This window comes from Sinocyclocheilus rhinocerous, unplaced genomic scaffold (genome assembly GCF_001515625.1).
Source record: "Sinocyclocheilus rhinocerous isolate Xijiao unplaced genomic scaffold, SAMN03320098_v1.1 scaffold28, whole genome shotgun sequence".
In the NCBI taxonomy this organism is placed as follows: domain Eukaryota; kingdom Metazoa; phylum Chordata; class Actinopteri; order Cypriniformes; family Cyprinidae; genus Sinocyclocheilus; species Sinocyclocheilus rhinocerous.
In genome coordinates, this window is record NW_015652416.1 from 1,156,922 (window position 1) to 1,173,753 (window position 16,832).

General features: G+C 38.2%; 1 protein-coding gene across 1 annotated transcript in view; it reads left to right on the forward strand.

Annotated features, from left to right (window-relative positions):
• LOC107714923 (arf-GAP with GTPase, ANK repeat and PH domain-containing protein 1-like) overlaps window positions 1-16,323 on the forward strand; it is a 21,273-nt gene extending 4,950 nt beyond the window's left edge. Inside the window, exons 2-17 of the mRNA XM_016520922.1 lie at window positions 4,965-5,023; window positions 5,424-5,511; window positions 5,962-6,047; window positions 8,050-8,191; window positions 8,281-8,415; window positions 8,507-8,622; window positions 9,363-9,506; window positions 10,358-10,438; window positions 10,577-10,681; window positions 11,208-11,391; window positions 11,505-11,612; window positions 12,233-12,366; window positions 13,223-13,313; window positions 13,424-13,646; window positions 14,869-15,136; window positions 16,037-16,323. Coding sequence (XP_016376408.1) covers window positions 4,965-5,023; window positions 5,424-5,511; window positions 5,962-6,047; window positions 8,050-8,191; window positions 8,281-8,415; window positions 8,507-8,622; window positions 9,363-9,506; window positions 10,358-10,438; window positions 10,577-10,681; window positions 11,208-11,391; window positions 11,505-11,612; window positions 12,233-12,366; window positions 13,223-13,313; window positions 13,424-13,646; window positions 14,869-15,136; window positions 16,037-16,243 — 2,171 coding nt within the window. The 3' untranslated portion in view covers window positions 16,244-16,323. The remainder of the gene's footprint in view (window positions 1-4,964; window positions 5,024-5,423; window positions 5,512-5,961; window positions 6,048-8,049; window positions 8,192-8,280; window positions 8,416-8,506; window positions 8,623-9,362; window positions 9,507-10,357; window positions 10,439-10,576; window positions 10,682-11,207; window positions 11,392-11,504; window positions 11,613-12,232; window positions 12,367-13,222; window positions 13,314-13,423; window positions 13,647-14,868; window positions 15,137-16,036) is intronic.
• The last annotated feature ends 509 nt before the right edge of the window (window positions 16,324-16,832 follow it).

The window sequence follows — 16,832 nt, forward strand, 5'->3', positions numbered from 1 at the left end:
TTATTCTTGCTTTTTAAGCAGGAGAGAGTGTGCAAGCAAGAGAAAAGAGAGGGAGAAGGCGGGCGGGCGAGGGAGGGAGGGAGGGAGGGAGAGCGAGAGGAGGGGGAGCAGGCTGTGGAAAGCAGGGGCTGGGAGCTGTCTGGCTGGTGACAAGGGCAGAGAGAGAGAGAGAGAGAAGCAGGAGATGGAGAGAGCAGGGTATTCCTGCACGGTGCCGTTCTGCGTGGGTTTGAAGAAGACCTTCCACTGGAGAGATCTGAGGGACCCTTGTTCATGATGCGTAACTCGTCTAAACCTTTAGCGTGAGATGCAGCTTCCTCTCTAGAATTAGGCATGATTGTCTTGCGTGTCTGTTTTATTGACATCCCCGACTGCTTGACGCACTGATCACCGGAGGCGTGATGAATAGACTCTGTATGGGGACACTGGGATCTCTCTCTATGGACTTACCGTAAACATTTCCAACGATCCAAGTGGCATTTAGACTGACTCCTCAGTTTGACTCTTCAGTCTGTCAGCATCTCCTCCACTCGCCGTGGAGCAGGTTGGTGAAACGATGTGCCTTGATCTGAGGTTACCAGTTCTGCATGTCTCCCAGATGTAATTTTACTCTTTGTCGTCCTTGAAGGAATTTTCGAGCCCGTTTCGTTCTCGTGTATTGTCATTTTTGCCTACGAATCTGTCTCTTGTTGAATTTAGTCAATGGAATCGGGAGCATGCTTTTCATGCAGGTGTGGAGAGGTGGGCACATGTCTGCATGCTTAAAATAGGTGTGAGAGGACAGCAAAATGAAGAGAATGAAGTCTAGGACAAAACATGAAGGTGTGAAAGAGCACAAAGGACATTAGCTACATTTTTTCCCAGTCTAGGGAACGAGGTCACGGTTCACTTCTTTTTGACATACTTGCCTGAATTGTCTCTTTCTGTGAATTCTTTGATTTCTTTCCGCTGTAGAAGCCACTGAACATTATTTGACTCTTTGAATTTATTTTCTGTCCTTGGTCTGTTGAGAAATTCTGGACCACATGAACCGAACCGGGACGTCACAGCCAAAAACCACCTACCTTATCTCCCTCACGCTGGTGAAGGTAGAAACCACTGAGGAGAATGAGTTGGAGAGGTCCAGGCCGGCTGTGGGGGGAGCAGTGTACGATTCTGATGGAGCGAAACATCTCAAGCACACTGGATCCAGTAATGAGGGCCAGGAACGGCAGAAAATGGGTGAGGCTGTTGAGCTGGAAGCTGGAGAATCTGTCAAATTCTCTGTGGAACAGGAAATACTCCAAAGCCCAAGGGAGGACAAGGCACGTTTTGCAGATGGTGTTCATCCCCAAAAATCAACGATCTCACCCTCCACAGAGAATGGAAGAGCCAGAGAATCCACTGAAATCCCTCAAACCTCTTTCCCCCGGGATGTAGCCAGGCATCTTGGTGACATCCCAGTGCGTGCGACCCAGCGGCCCGTGTCACTCCTTAAAGCTCACGGCGGTGGCCGTGAATTCAAGGAGTCCAGAGAGAGCATCCATGCCTCCTCCAAGAGCCTTGACCGTAAGGACAGTCGGACCAGGATCCAGTCCCCAACCAGCCCGACTCCTGGATCTTTTCGGGCATCGTGGGCTGTAAGCGAAGTGAAACCTTGCGATGAAGACCCGATGAAGAGAGGGGGTGTTGGGATGAAGAGGCCCACTGAAGGGGACATCATAGCCATGCGAACCCAAAGCCCTCGAGCAGAGAGATTAAAGTCAGGATCTACATCTCTTCCGACCCCTGTCGCCTTGATTACCAAGCCTCAACGCAAAGGAAAGAGTCGCACCTTGGACAACAGTGACCTGAACTGTCTGTCCGAGGACCTCCTGAAGTGCAAAGGTGGTCAAATGGTAGCAGACTTTAGAACAGCTCAGTCCCAGGGGGCTTCAGCACGTGACCGCAAGATGCTAAGATTTATTAGTGGCATTTTTACCAAGAGCACTCCAGTTGCAACCAGTGCAACCATTGTGACCCCGGTCTATAGCACCATTCAGAGGGAATCCAGTGAGGAAGAAGGTAGGAGAACATGACTTACTCATCCATACACAACTCAAACACTCGGATAAGTAGAAGTAGGATTGTTTGGTTAGCACATTTTGTAAATGAGGGCTTCCTTGTATATGAACATCTGCAATGCATCTGCAAGTTTTCTAAATGCTACATTTACATTAAAGGGATTGTTCAGCCCAAAATGGTGCCATTCTAAACCCAAATGACTTTATTTCTTCCGTGGAACACAAAAGGAGATATTTAAAAAAATTTATTTTTATCTATGCAGTGAAAGAGTCTAAAACAATATTGGACCCCACTGATTTTTATTGTCTGGATTCCTTTTGTATTCCAAGGAAGAAAGAAAGACATACAGGTTTGGAATGGCATGAGGACGGATGGCACTTTTTATTATTTATTCAACTGATATAGTGTTCTTCTTGTTTAGGTTCACATTCATTTTAAAAACTGACATGTGGAAGTCTATACACACATTTAGGGGAATTCTGGTTTTATTAATTCTAATGCCTAGGGATGTAGATTTAAGACACTGAACGCATCCTAGCCTTTTCTTTATAACCACCCCCTACTGTTTCTGTTTCTGCACTGGAAAAATTGGAATTGGAAACAAATTTGATAATACCCATGCCACAGGCATCATAATTTTGCCCAACATCCTAATCCCATCTTTGATGTTCCGCCCACTTCCTGTATTCTGATCTCATTCTTTCACGGAAGCTTCAATCCTTTCAAAACCAGCCTCTTAATTTCAAACCATATCCATCCATGAATTTTAGCACTCTAAACTGGAGGTGAAGCATTGGTTTTAGACGCAGGCAGTATCTGAATCCATAGGCAGCTGGATGGATAAGCTTCACTTTTGCCACATGCATTTCAAACCCGCCCGAGCAAATTAAGTCGGTTTTGCTTCTAATGTTGCAGAGATGCCTTCAACTCATTTATATGCAGAGCTTGCTGAACAAAAGATTCATTTCAAACAACGTCTATATTTCTCGACAATATAGATTTGATAATTAGGCTCCTCATTTGCTAAGATATAATTGGTAATTGCTCAAATGCACAACTCAATATAGGGGTGTGTGGTCTATATCCTACGAGCAAAAGGTCTGATGTGTCTGTACACACAACGCATGCGCATACAAAATATTTACGTATGTGTTCTCCGAGTGAACAGAAGCAGTGGCTGGAGGTGGGGTTGTCATGGCAACAGGGAGGGCTGAGAGAGTTGCCTGTTGTGTGGCTGTGTTATGGCAGGGAGCGAGCCACAGATGAAATGAATGGGAGTGAGGGTATGCGAGGAGGGGTCCTTTTGAAAACGAGAGAGACCAGCTTTAGAATTTGACACATAGAGCGTCCGTTTAGATGGAGGGGGTGGCGTGTGGTATATGGCACATAAGGATCGCACTGTCTAACCGCACTGGCTCGACTCCTGATGTGCCCCACCGTACAATAACCTCATAGAATTGCGCTGAATTAAGAGGGGGTTAAATCTCTTCCGTTGTGTCGTGGGTGGCGCGTGAGAGAGGAAGCTGCAAACGACACGAGTGCCAAATCAGATCGTACCCCAATCTAAGCTGTGAACTCCTGCATCTGTGCTTCGTGAGACACACCGAACAAAAGCATCTCATCCACCGCTTGATGCACCCACAGCTGTGAAGGCACACAAAAAATGAGATGACATGCCTGTCTATCACTGGGTGCCGGGTCTGAACCGCTGGTGAAAAATAGTGAGCGTGTGCTAAGACTTCCAATATAAAGCGGAGAGGGGTGTGGGAGCTCCATGCTCGCTGCTGCACGGATACACCTGCAGTCCTTCACGCCCTGTGAATTATCAGAGATTTATAACACCTCCAGATGAACCGTCATCCGAGGCTACGGTGCAATCAAAATGCACTTCGATGCAGCATAGAAATGTGTAACAGAAGGGCAACGCCTGATCTGTGTTTAAACGGACACAGATTGGTGTAAGAATCAGAACGCAGCCTTAGGCCTGAACTGACTTTGATAGTCACGAAAAATAACGTTGTTAGACGTGACGTGATAAGGTCATTAATTCTGCTGCTCAGTGAGTGTTGTGATCACCGTGTAATCATAAAATCGTGTCAAACTCGCTCTTCCTGTAAGTGAGTCATCTGAAGTTTCACGTCACTGACATCAAGGGTCAGAACGAGGGGATTTAAGCCGTAGATCAATATGAGAGAACTTTTTTGGAAAACAGAAATGCGGTAGCTGACCTACCGAGACATAATATTCATAAATCAGCACATATCCCATTCCATTTTCTGTTATATGATTCATTCATCTATTTTTCTGTTGTACTTGTATTAGTGGTGCTTGCTAAGCACCTCTAATGTAGACCAGAATATGACCAAATATAGAACCCCAAATTGATCTGAATTAGATAGTGCACTTAGATACGAGACTCTTCCTGTTTACCTTCTTTTTGTCATTGGTTTTATACCATGCCAATGGAACACCTTTCGAGATATCAAAAATCTGTTTCGGCATCTTCAGTGTTTTGGTGTAATGTTGACTAAGTTTGGCGATGATCACATGAGTGTTTAAAAGCTTGAAAAAAAATCCAAATTCAATCCAAAATAGCCTATTTCATGTTGGGCGGAGCTAATGACTATAGTATAGAAAGTTGTCCGGCTTCATGAGAATGAGTTTGGTGACTGCAGGTAAAACTAACCCCAACACTTCAGTCAAAAGGGGTCACCCTGTTAAATATAGAATATACAACTTGGAGACAGATTTTGTTTTCTTTGGAAACCACCCAAAACCACTTAGAAACTGAATTGCAACACATTAAAACACAAACACATTAAAAGCCTCTCAAACACACTGCAGTGTCATAGCATGGGGGAGAGGTGTTTTTGTCTTTGATTTGAAGTTATGACTTAACTTTGACTTGATTTTTTTGTCAGCATCATGTGCCAATAGCCAGGAATGGACCCTAACTCGTGCTATTCCAGAACTGCGATTGGTGAGAAAAACACTTACTTATTTATTTATTTATTTTTTAATTCCTTAAGCATGTAAACAACAATTTCATTGTCAACAAATAATTTTAGGCATACATCTATGAAAACAATATTTCAGTTGGTTAAGTGCACTAAAAAGATTTCTTTTAAAATTTTGTCATACTGTTGAGTAAGGATACATCCTTGCCTCTAGGGAAAAAAAATCTAAAATGAGATCTCTTTAAAATCCAAAATGTTTCTACTAAACACCAACAAAATTAAAAGAGGATAAATGGAGACTTTTGCTTAAATCCTGCTTATGCTTCTCATGAGAAAAGACCCTAGTAGTCTCAAATGTGTCCTCAGGAGTTTCAGATGAGATCTGTTTTTTGGAGTAAAATATGATCTTTCTGCCGCATACAGGGGGTTCTGGGTAGCCTTCGCAGCGGAAAATCTGCTCTGGTAAACAGATTCATCACAGGAAGTTATCTTCCACTTGAGTCGCATGAGGGTGAGAACTTTGTTCTTTCTCATCTCTTCTATGAAGACTGTCATTTTAACCGTTTAGGGGTATTATTGTTATCTTATCTTTCGCTTTTGTCCTCTTTTTCTTCTCTGGAAGGCGGAAGGTATAAAAAAGAGGTGTTGGTGGAGGGACAGAGTCATTTATTGCTGATCCGAGAGGAATGAGATCTAAACAATGTCATACTGATATAAATGTTGTTTTTTGGAGTAAGAATATTTTCTTTCTGCTGCATACAGGGGGTTCTGGGTAGCCTTCGCAGCGGAAAATCTGCTCTGGTAAACAGATTCATCACAGGAAGTTATCTTCCACTTGAGTCGCGTGAGGGTGAGAACTTCGTTGTTTCTCATCTGTGCTATGAGGACTGTCATTTTAACCATTTAGGGGCATTATTGTTATCTTATCTTTCGCTTTTGTCCTCTTTTTCTTCTCTGGAAGGCGGAAGGTATAAAAAAGAGGTGTTGGTGGAGGGACAGAGTCATTTATTGCTGATCCGAGAGGAATCTGGACCACCAAGTGCACAGGTGTGTTCATTTCTGCAAAGTACACTTGAGACAGAAACACAGTATGCAAGACAGAAATATTTGGCTAAAGTTTGCATCTTCCTCTTTTTTATACTTAACTGTAGTGTGGCGGTAACAAACCACCAGCAAGTTGTCCGGCCCGTTAAACCAGATGTGTTTAACTAGAAACTGAAGAAGAATTTTTGCAATTACGTAACAGAAAATATAGGAAATATTAAGAATTCTGCATTCTTATGTTTTGTTATGAATTGCTTCTGACACATTTTGAATGCACAAAATTGAGCTTGCGTAGCAAGAAACATTTGCATGTACATATTCATGTAGAGTATATTTTGGGGCCTTATAATGCCAAAAGATGAAAACTCACAAGTTCAAAACAGAGATAAACTTTTACTTGCATTCAAAAGTTTGGATTCAGTAATTTAAAAAAAAAATTTTTTTGAAAGAAGTCAGATTCATCAAGGCTGCATTTATTTGGTCAAAAATAAAGTAAAAACAGTAATATTGTAGAACACTATTACAAGTTCAAATAACAGTTTTTTATTTGAATATATTTTAAAATGTGAATTATTCCTATGATTCCAAAGCTGAATTTTCAGCATCATTACACCAGTCTTCAGTGTCACATGATCCTTCAGAAATCATTCTAATATGCTAATTTGCTGCTCAAGTAACATTTCTTATTATTGTCAACTTTGAAAACAGCTGCTTAATTTTTTTTTGTAGAAAATTTGATTTAAAAAAAATTCTGGATTCTTTAATGAATACAAAGTTCAAAAGAAAAGCAATTATTTGAAATTGACATCTTGTGTAACAATCGAAATATCTTTACTGTCACATTTGAACAATTTAAAGCATTTTCGCTAAATAAACGTATTGAATTCTGAAAAAAATCTAACTTTTCTGACCTCAAACTTTTGAACAGTAGTGTATTCTGCTATATTCATGTAGAGTATATTTTGGGGCCTTATAATGCCAAAAGATGAAAACTCACAAGTTCAAAACAGAGATAAACTTTTACTTGCATTCAAAAGTTTGGATTCAGTAACTTTAAAAAAATTTTTTTTGAAAGAAGTCAGATTAATCAAGGCTGCATTTATTTGGTCAAAAATAAAGTAAAAACTGTAATATTGTAGAACACTATTACAAGTTCAAATAACAGTTTTTTATTTGAATATATTTTAAAATGTGAATTATTCCTATGATTCCAAAGCTTTACACCAGTCTTCAGTGTCACATGATCCTTCAGAAATCATTCTAATATGCTAATTTGCTGCTCAAGTAACATTTCTTATTATTGTCAACTTTGAAAACAGCTGCTTAATTTTTTTTTGTAGAAAATTTGATTTAAAAAAAATTCTGGATTCTTTAATGAATACAAAGTTCAAAAGAAAAGCAATTATTTGAAATTGACATCTTGTGTAACAATCGAAATATCTTTACTGTCACATTTGAACAATTTAAAGCATTTTCGCTAAATAAACGTATTGAATTCTGAAAAAATCGTACTTTTCTGACCACAAACTTTTGAACAGTAGTGTATTCTGCTTTAAAGGAATAGTTCACCCCAGAGTATTTGCTGAAAATTCACTCACCCTTAAACCATCCAAGATGTAGAGGAGTTTGTTTCTTCATCAGAACAGATTTGGAGAAATTTAGCATTAGATCTCTTGTTCACCAATGGACCCTCTGCAGTGAATGGGTGCCGTCAGAATGAGAGCGCAAACAGCTGATAAAAACAACACAGTAATCCACAAGTAATCCACATGACTCCAGTCCATCAATTAACATCTTGCGAACCAAAATGCTACATGTTTATAAGAAACAAATCCATCATTAAGGCATTTAAACTTTAAACCATTTGCTTCTGGCTATAATGAATGTTAAATTTTTCCAAATCTGAGAGTGATTAACTATCAGCAAATTGTAATTTTTGGTTGAACTATTTCTTTAAAAGCTATTCCTTTTTTCTATCTTTTTCATTCCTAATTTGTGATTGTAGATCTGCAACTGGCTTGATGGCGTCATCCTAGTTTTTAGTCTGGAAAATGAAGCAAGTTTCCAGGATGTGTACAAGAACTACAGTGAGCTAAGCGCACATCGTAACATTGCAGAAATCCCCATTATAGCGGTTGGAACGCAAGGTTAGAGCTACTTTTGTCTTGGTTTCGGGGTGATATATTGAGCGATATGACATTGCGTACAAACTATATGTTTGTTTTTCTTCCTGCAGATAAGATTAGTAGCACTAATGCACGTGTGATTGAGGACAAGAGAGTCCAGCAGCTGTGTATAGATGTGCGTCGCTGCACTTATTTTGAGACCTGTGCCACATATGGACTTAATGTGGACAGAGTATTTAATGAAAGTGAGTTTCATCTCAAAATAGGGGCTAAAATAGCACAATACTTCTGAACAGGATGCAAGTGTTGATTGGACAATCTTGTTTTCCCACTTAGTGACTCACAAGATTGTCGCTGCCAAGAAGCAAGCCGCCCTTCTGGCCTCCTGTAAATCCCTCCCAAACTCTCCGAGTCACTCAGGGGCCTCGACTCCAGTGTCAGGGCCCGGACAGGTATCTCAGGCCTCATGAGTCTGTCTGATGCTTGGGTGAATCTCATGAAAGCTGTCAAAAATGTCTGGGTCACTTTCTCCTTTCTTTCAGTTCTAAATGCAAAAAAGATGTAAATGTAAATTTAAAAGAAAAATGTAAATAATAAATTAAATTAAACACTTGAATTTATGTAATGAATTATATTATATATATTTTTAAATATCTTAAACATAACATAATTTTTTTAAAATATGACCTGGACATTTCTTTGTGAGATTGACACTTTTATCTTTATAATTCTTGTGAAGTATTTTAATTAAAACCGTGATGGTGTTGTTCTGTCAATATTGTTGGAGTGTAAGAAATTGCTAAAAATCTGATGCATTAAATATTCTATGCTTACTTATATGCTATGCAGAAAATCACAACATTTTGGTTGAATTTTATTTCAGTACTATGGTATGATCATTTTATTTACATAAATAATTATAATAATTTATAATAATTAAAATAACTTTCTTGGACAAGAAATTAAAGTTATATTTTATTATAGATCATTTATAAATTATTACATTTTAAAATTGATTACATTTTTAAATGTATCAAATAAAAATGTCAGACCAATGCATCGCACATTTTTACACTCCTGTTGTTGAGTATTTGACTGTTTTGAGTGATTGTGAAACTTTTCTTGTCTCCATCAACATTCACCATTCCAACTTCTGTCTCATTCTTCTCTTCATCCCATCATCCTCTCTTAGGCCAGTAATGGGGGTCAGAGTAGTGATTACCCCTCCTCTTTGCCTTCTACCCCTGTGGTAAGTCACAAAGACATACGGGGTGGGGCAAGTGGAGATGGGGGCTCGCAAAGAAATCTGCCCCGACGACGGACATCTTTATTTGCGGTTAGTTCTTTGAGCTCATTACAAAGATTATCAGATCTTGCCAGGTAGATTTTGTGCGACACCAGTGAAACGGTACAGAAAATTTGATATTATATCTTTCATATTTTTTTAAAATTGATTAAATTTTTAAATGTATCAAATAAAAATGTCAGACCAAATCATCGCACATTTTTACACTCCTGTTGTTGAGTATTTGACTGTTTTGAGTGATTGTAAAACTTTTCTTGTCTCCATCAACATTCACCATTCCAACTTCTGTCTCATTCTTCTCTTCATCCCATCATCCTCTCTTAGGCCAGTAATGGGGGTCAGAGTAGTGATTACCCCTCCTCTTTGCCTTCTACCCCTGTGGTAAGTCACAAAGACATACGGGGTGGGGCAAGTGGAGATGGGGGCTCGCAAAGAAATCTGCCCCGACGACGGACATCTTTATTTGCGGTTAGTTCTTTGAGCTCATTACAAAGATTATCAGATCTTGCCAGGTAGATTTTGTGCGACACCAGTGAAACGGTACAGAAAATTTGATATTATATCTTTCATATTTTCAAATACAATTGGACTTAAATCTGAATGATATATCAGAGGTGATGTGTGTCATTGTTTGATGTTGACTGGGAAACCTGTTCAAAAACAGTCATTGTTTTCTTTTTGGTGCAGAAATTTCACACTTCACCTTCAAATGCTGTCCAATAAAGCAGAAGCATGACTGTATCTTTAGTCCTAGTTTCTGTATGTGAACTCTCGTTGTCACTCTAAAATTCACCTCATCTCATGAGTCACATCTGTTTCCTTCCTTTATGTGTTTCACCTTCCTCTCGTCTGTACTTTATTTAACTTGTCTGTTATTTTAGAACCGTCGCGGGAGTGACTCTGAAAAAAGAGCTTCTGATAGCAGAAGTGACATGAGCAGTCGATCAGTTCCTATTAAACAGGTAAGTGTAAGACGTCAGCATTGACTTGAGGATAAGACTTCTGTGAGGCCCCAGAAAGTTTTGGGACATGTAGAAGACACTTTTAAATGTCTGAATCTCACTGCATTCTGAAAACAATGAATGCATTTTCTTTGTTAGGGGACTTTGTGGAAACGCAGTGAACGCTCTTTAAATAAGGAGTGGAAGAAGAAGTATGTGACGCTGTCAAACAACGGCATGCTTATGTATCATTCGAATATAAATGTGAGTAAGGCTGTTTTGCAATTCATACGGTTTTCTGTTTACAGAGCACTAAATGCTTCCTGTACGCTTCTGTTTTTATAATCACATTTTTCATTTTGCTGGGTTTTTTTTTTAGCTTTATTAGTTGCATGTAGTGTAAATGTATTATTAAATGTTATTATTTCATATTTTTAAAGAATTATTTAATAATATTGTTATTATATATTATACATTTTTATTTCAAAAATACAAAATGGAAAATACTCAATATAAAATATTATTATTCTATTATAGAATTATGTTATATTGTTATATTATAAATGCTTATAATTATATTTTGGGTGTGGATTTGTCATTTGCTTGTAATGGTTAAAATGTTTTCAGAAAAATCAATGGTACTTGCATTATTTTGCATTATAGTATTTATAAAAACCATTTCAAAACCCCAAAGCTTTTATGTTGTGCTATTTTTGGCTGTCGAAAAGAACCAGCGTATTCTAGATTGTGTAACTATTGCTCATACTATATACAGTATGTATGATTGCAGGAGTTTTTGCAGAATGCTCAAGGTAAGGAGATGGACTTATTGCGAGTTACAGTGAAGGTGCCAGGAAAGCGTCTTCATCGCGCAGCTACTCCCGGTGGACCGTCCCCTGGCCCTACTCTCGCCCCTGCGCCCGGTGTAAATGGACTCAGTAAAGACAAGCAGTCATCCGAAGGGGGAGCTACATGTAAATGAAAAACTTTTTTTCTCTCTCTCTCTCTCATTTTCAAATGTACTCGATCACAAATAAAGCAATTTGAAAGATTTCTCAATGCCATGATTTATTTTAATTTTTTTCAGCAAATCTTCTGACAGTAGAAGAGGCGTCAAGAAGTGGTTTGTCATTTCATAATGATCAGAAGGTGAAACGTTGCCCGTCATCTGTGTCTAATAAAGGCTTCAGTGTGGGTACGTAAATATTTTGTTTATGGTTTCTACTCATTCTTTCTGTAACAGTGTTGAAGAATAACTATTTAAAGGTATAGTTCACCTAAAAATGAACATTTAGTCAACATTTACACACCCTGATGTCGTTCCAAACCTGTATGAGTTTCTTTCTGATGTTTTGAAGAATGCTGGTAATCAAATAGTTGGTCTCCATTGACTTGCACAGTATTTCTTTCCCTAATATGGAAGTCAATAGGGACCAACAACTGTTTGGTTCTTCAAAATATCTTCTTTTGTGTTCAACGTAAGAAAGAAACGTATATAGATTTGACATGAGGGTAAGTAAATGATGACAAAATGATAATTTTTGGGTGAACTGTAAAAGTAGAAAGTAGAAACGCTACTAACTGGACATCATCAGCACTTTATTTCCAACATTTAGTTGTTTCATTTCAGTTGTTGGTTCATATGCAGATCTATTCATTTTGATAGTTCATTTTTAGAATTCATACAAGTCATATCACTCAATGAAATTTACAAAAGTAAAAAATTATTATTTTTTTTTGTACCAAAATATTTAGTTAAATACAGAGGTTCATGACTGCCAGCATTAGTTTTATTAGTTACATTCAATGTTAAAGGGTTAGTTCACCCAAAAATGACAGGACAGAGCTGGCATTTCGAAGCCCAAAGTCAAGAGGACAGGGACGCCTGGGTTCAGGCCATCGAAAGCCAGATCCTTGCAAGTCTACAGAGCTGTGAGAGCAGAAATAAGGTAAAGAGGGCAATAAAAATGTATCTGATCTTTATCAGCCTGACAAACATTTACTGCACAAACCGTTACAAGCTTTTGAGAACACTTATGTGCAATATGCATCAAAAGGTCCATTAAATTTTCTATGGTCAGTATATCTGTATAAAGGAATAGTTAACCCTAAAATGATAAATTGGGGAAAATCTACTCACCATCAAATCGTCCAAGATGTACATGAGCTTGTTTCTTCATCAGAACACATTTGGAGAAATTTTGCATTGCATCACTTGCTCACCAATGGATCCTCTGCAGTGAATGGGTGCCGTCAGAATGAGAGTCTAAAAAGCTGATAAACACATCACAGTAATCCAAAGTAATCCACACGACTGCAGTCCATTAGAACTGTTTTGGACTGTTTTTGCTTGTAAACAGTCCTTGAACTGTGCACTTTTCTCTCCTGATTCAGACGAGATGACTTTTTCACCAGAGAAAAATGTTAGTTTCTTACAAACACGAAGCTTTTCGCTTCACAAGACATTAATTGATAGACTGGAGTGAATTTTTGTGGTGTTTTTATCAGCTGTTTAGATTCTCATTCTGACGGCACCCATTGACATCCATTGGTGAGCAAGATATGTAATGCTACATTTCTACAAATCTGTTCTAACGAGGAAACAAACTTATCTACATCTTGGATTGCCTGAGGTTAAGTACATTTTCAGCATATTTTCATTTTTTGTTGTTCCTACTGCTAAAATAAAAGGGCAATCATTTGTTCATTTGATTGTTTCCGGACCAAAAATTATGCTGATACTATACAAATGAACAGTTTGTCCTGTAATATTACAAAATAATAGACTTACTTTTCAAATCTCAGGCTCGTAGGAACAGCCAAAGTGAAGCTGTTGCCCTGCAGGCCATTCGAAATGCCAAAGGGAACGACCTCTGTGTGGACTGTGGAGCACCAAGTAAGTGCTGAAATAATGCCTTGTATTGAAAATGTGAACAACAAAAAAGTACTGTATGTTGAGATCTCTGTCATTGTTCAGTATATAAAAACATTATGGTCTCCTTGCAGATCCAACATGGGCGAGTCTTAATCTTGGTGCTCTAATCTGCATCGAGTGTTCGGGGATACACCGGAACCTGGGGACGCACCTGTCCCGCGTGCGCTCACTAGACCTAGACGACTGGCCCAGTGAACTCACAAAAGTGCTTACGGCTATAGGCAACCATATGGCCAACAGCATTTGGGAGACCTGCACACAAGGGCGCCAAAAGTTGACACCTGAGGCAACAAGGTTAGCTGACTAAATGTAAAGAAATGTCATTGTGGACAGTGGTTCAGTCATTTTTGTTTTACAGAGGCACAAAGAAGAGCAGAAAGAAATGATGAAGCATGCACAGCTAAATTAAAAAAAACATATGCTGCAAATTTAGCCTGTTAAAATAAAAGAAATAAATGCATACACTGCAAAGTTCAAAAGTTTGGGGTTGGTAAGATTTTTTCAGTATTTTTGAAATAAGTCTTCTATACCCACCAAGACTCAGTAATAAAAACGGCAATATTGTGAAATATTATCACAATTTAATATAACTGTTTTCTATTTTAATATATTTTAAAATGTAATTTATTCCGCACAGCTAAATTAAAAAAAACATATGCTGCAAATTTAGCCTGTTAAAATAAAAGAAATAAATGCATACACTGCAAAGTTCAAAAGTTTGGGGTTGGTAAGATTTTTTCAGTATTTTTGAAATAAGTCTTCTATACCCACCAAGACTCAATAATAAAAACGGCAATATTGTGAAATATTATCACAATTTAATATAACTGTTTTCTATTTTAATATATTTAAAAATGTAATTTATTCCTGTGATGCAAAGCTGAATTTTCAACATCATTCTTCCAGTCTTCAGTGTCACACAGAAATCATTCTAATATGCTGATTTGGTGCTCAAGAAACATATTATCAGTGTTGAAAACAGTTGTGCTGCTTATATTTATAATATTTTAAAATATTTTTTGTGGAAACCCTGATACATTTTTTTTTTCAGGACACTTTGATGAGTAGAAGCTTGAATAGAAACATCACAAGAAATCTTTTGCAATGTTAAAATCTCTTTACTGTCACTTTTGATCAATTTAATGCGTCCTTGTTGAATAAAAGTATTAATTTCTTGAAAATGTCCTAATGACCAAAAATTGTGCATTCTGCTTGAAGCAAGTTTACAAACCTCCTAATGGCAGAAGAAACACTTATATTCAAAATGCATTATCTGAAAATAATTCTTACACAATTTTATACAAGTCTCAAACAAATTTGCTTCTAAATGCATAAACCTATGCTTTAAGATAATGATTTTGAAAATGATTTTTTGCAGCATTAACAAAAACATAAAAATGCAATGTAATGCAAAATTGCAATGATGCAGTCTTCATCATGACAGTGTAAAGAGATAATGGCTAATGCAGTTAGCCACTATGATAATAATTTGGCCTTTGCATTGTGTTTGTCTCAGAGAGCAGAGGGAGTCGTGGATCCGTGCCAAATATGAACAGCGGGCATTTGTGTCGCCCTTGCCGGCTCAGTGTTCAGAGGACACAATGTCGACATGGTTGCTTAAAGCAGTAATCGACAGAGACCTTCCCAGACTTCTGCTGCTCCTCGCGCACAGCACCAAGGAAGTGATCAACGTCCCGCCAGAGGGAGCAGCGCAGCAGCAGCACAGCTCTTTACATGCGGCCTGCCAGCTGGGCGACGTGGTCATGACACAGCTGCTGGTCTGGGTGAGTTATTGAGCCTGTTTCTTTGAGTTAAAGGAATAGTTCACCCAAAAATGGAAATTGGCTGAAAATGTACTCACCCTCAAACCATCCAAGATGTAGATGAGTTTATTTCTTCATAAGAACAGATTTGGAGAAATGTAGTGCAGTGTAGTTTCTCTGCAGTGAATGGGTGCCGTCAGAATGAGAGTCCTGATAACAACATCACAATAATCCACAAGAAATCCACACCACACCAGTCCATCAATGAATGTTTTGTGAAGCAAAAATCTGCATGTTTGTAAGAAACAAATCCATCATCAAGGATTTTTAACTTTAAACCGTTGCTTCCAGCTAAAATATGAATCCATAATAATGCTTCCTCCAATGAAAACTCCAACTCTCACACTAAAATATTTGTTTAGAACTGTTCTGGACTGTTTTTGCTTGTAAACTGTGCTTCATCTGTTCATATTTCACTCCTGATTCAGGCGAGATGACTTTTTCACTAGAGAAAGCAATAATATGAATAAAGGACTCATGTTTTAGATGGAAGCAAAGGTTTAAAGATAAAAACGTCTTAATGATGTATTTATTTCACACACATGCAGCTTTTCACCTCACAAGGTCTTAAGTGATAGACTGGAGTGGTGTGGATTATTGTGATGTTTTAATCAGCTGTTTGGACTCTCATTCTGACGGCACCCATTCACTGCAGAGGATCCATTGGTAAGCAAGTGATGTAATGCTAAATTTCTCCAAATCTGTTCAGATGAAGAAACAAATTCCTCTACATCTTGGATGGCCTGAGGATGAGAAAATTTTATTTTTGGGTGAATCATTCCTTTAACTCTTGCACTTTCAGGATTTCATTGTTTGCACATCTCTAATGTTTTTTTTTTTTTGCTTAATTGTTCTCAACAGTACGGCAGTGATGTGAAGTCAAAGGATCCGCAAGGTAGAACCGCTCTGACGTTGGCACGCCAAGCCGGCAGCAAAGAGTGTGCTGAGATTCTTCTCCAACACGGCTGCCCCAATGAGACGTCGCCCACCTCCCCGACACCTGTTCTGTCCCGTAAAAGTAGCATCACCAGTCTTGGCCGTGTCAATTCCAGGAGGAGGGTCTCGTAACCCATGAACATTCATGATCATATAAACATTTTCTCCAGGACCATTTTTATTTCTTCATACAGAGTTGTGTGTTCTGTGTGTCTGTGAATTCCTGTCCCAGGATATCACCAACAACGCTGTATTTATGTTTATCCCTGCGGATTCCTCAGAAAAGGGAAAAAGTAAAGAGAAAAGAAGAAACTCTTAATTGTCCATATTAGAACAGGCATTGAATGACAGCTACAAAATTTCAACATGGCTTTTTCAAAAAATGGAAACCGTTTTAACAGCTACAAAGCAATATTATTTATAATATGCTGATTAATATTCTGTAAAATACATTCATTACAAGATCAAATGTAGCTTGAGAGTTTCCCAAAGCAATCTGAGGGAATGTATTTACTGTTATGACTGTCATCGTTCTGGCTGGGGGTAATGTAATGTAAGAACATGTTTATATTCAGAAGAAATAGTATTTGTCATTGTGCATCATTTCTAAAAATTATAGACAATAAACTCTGATCTTCAACCTCTCTTTGGCACTGCTTGTTAAGTCTCCATCTTTTCTGATCAAAAAGCCAATCATTCTACATTTTAATGCCTCAAAACT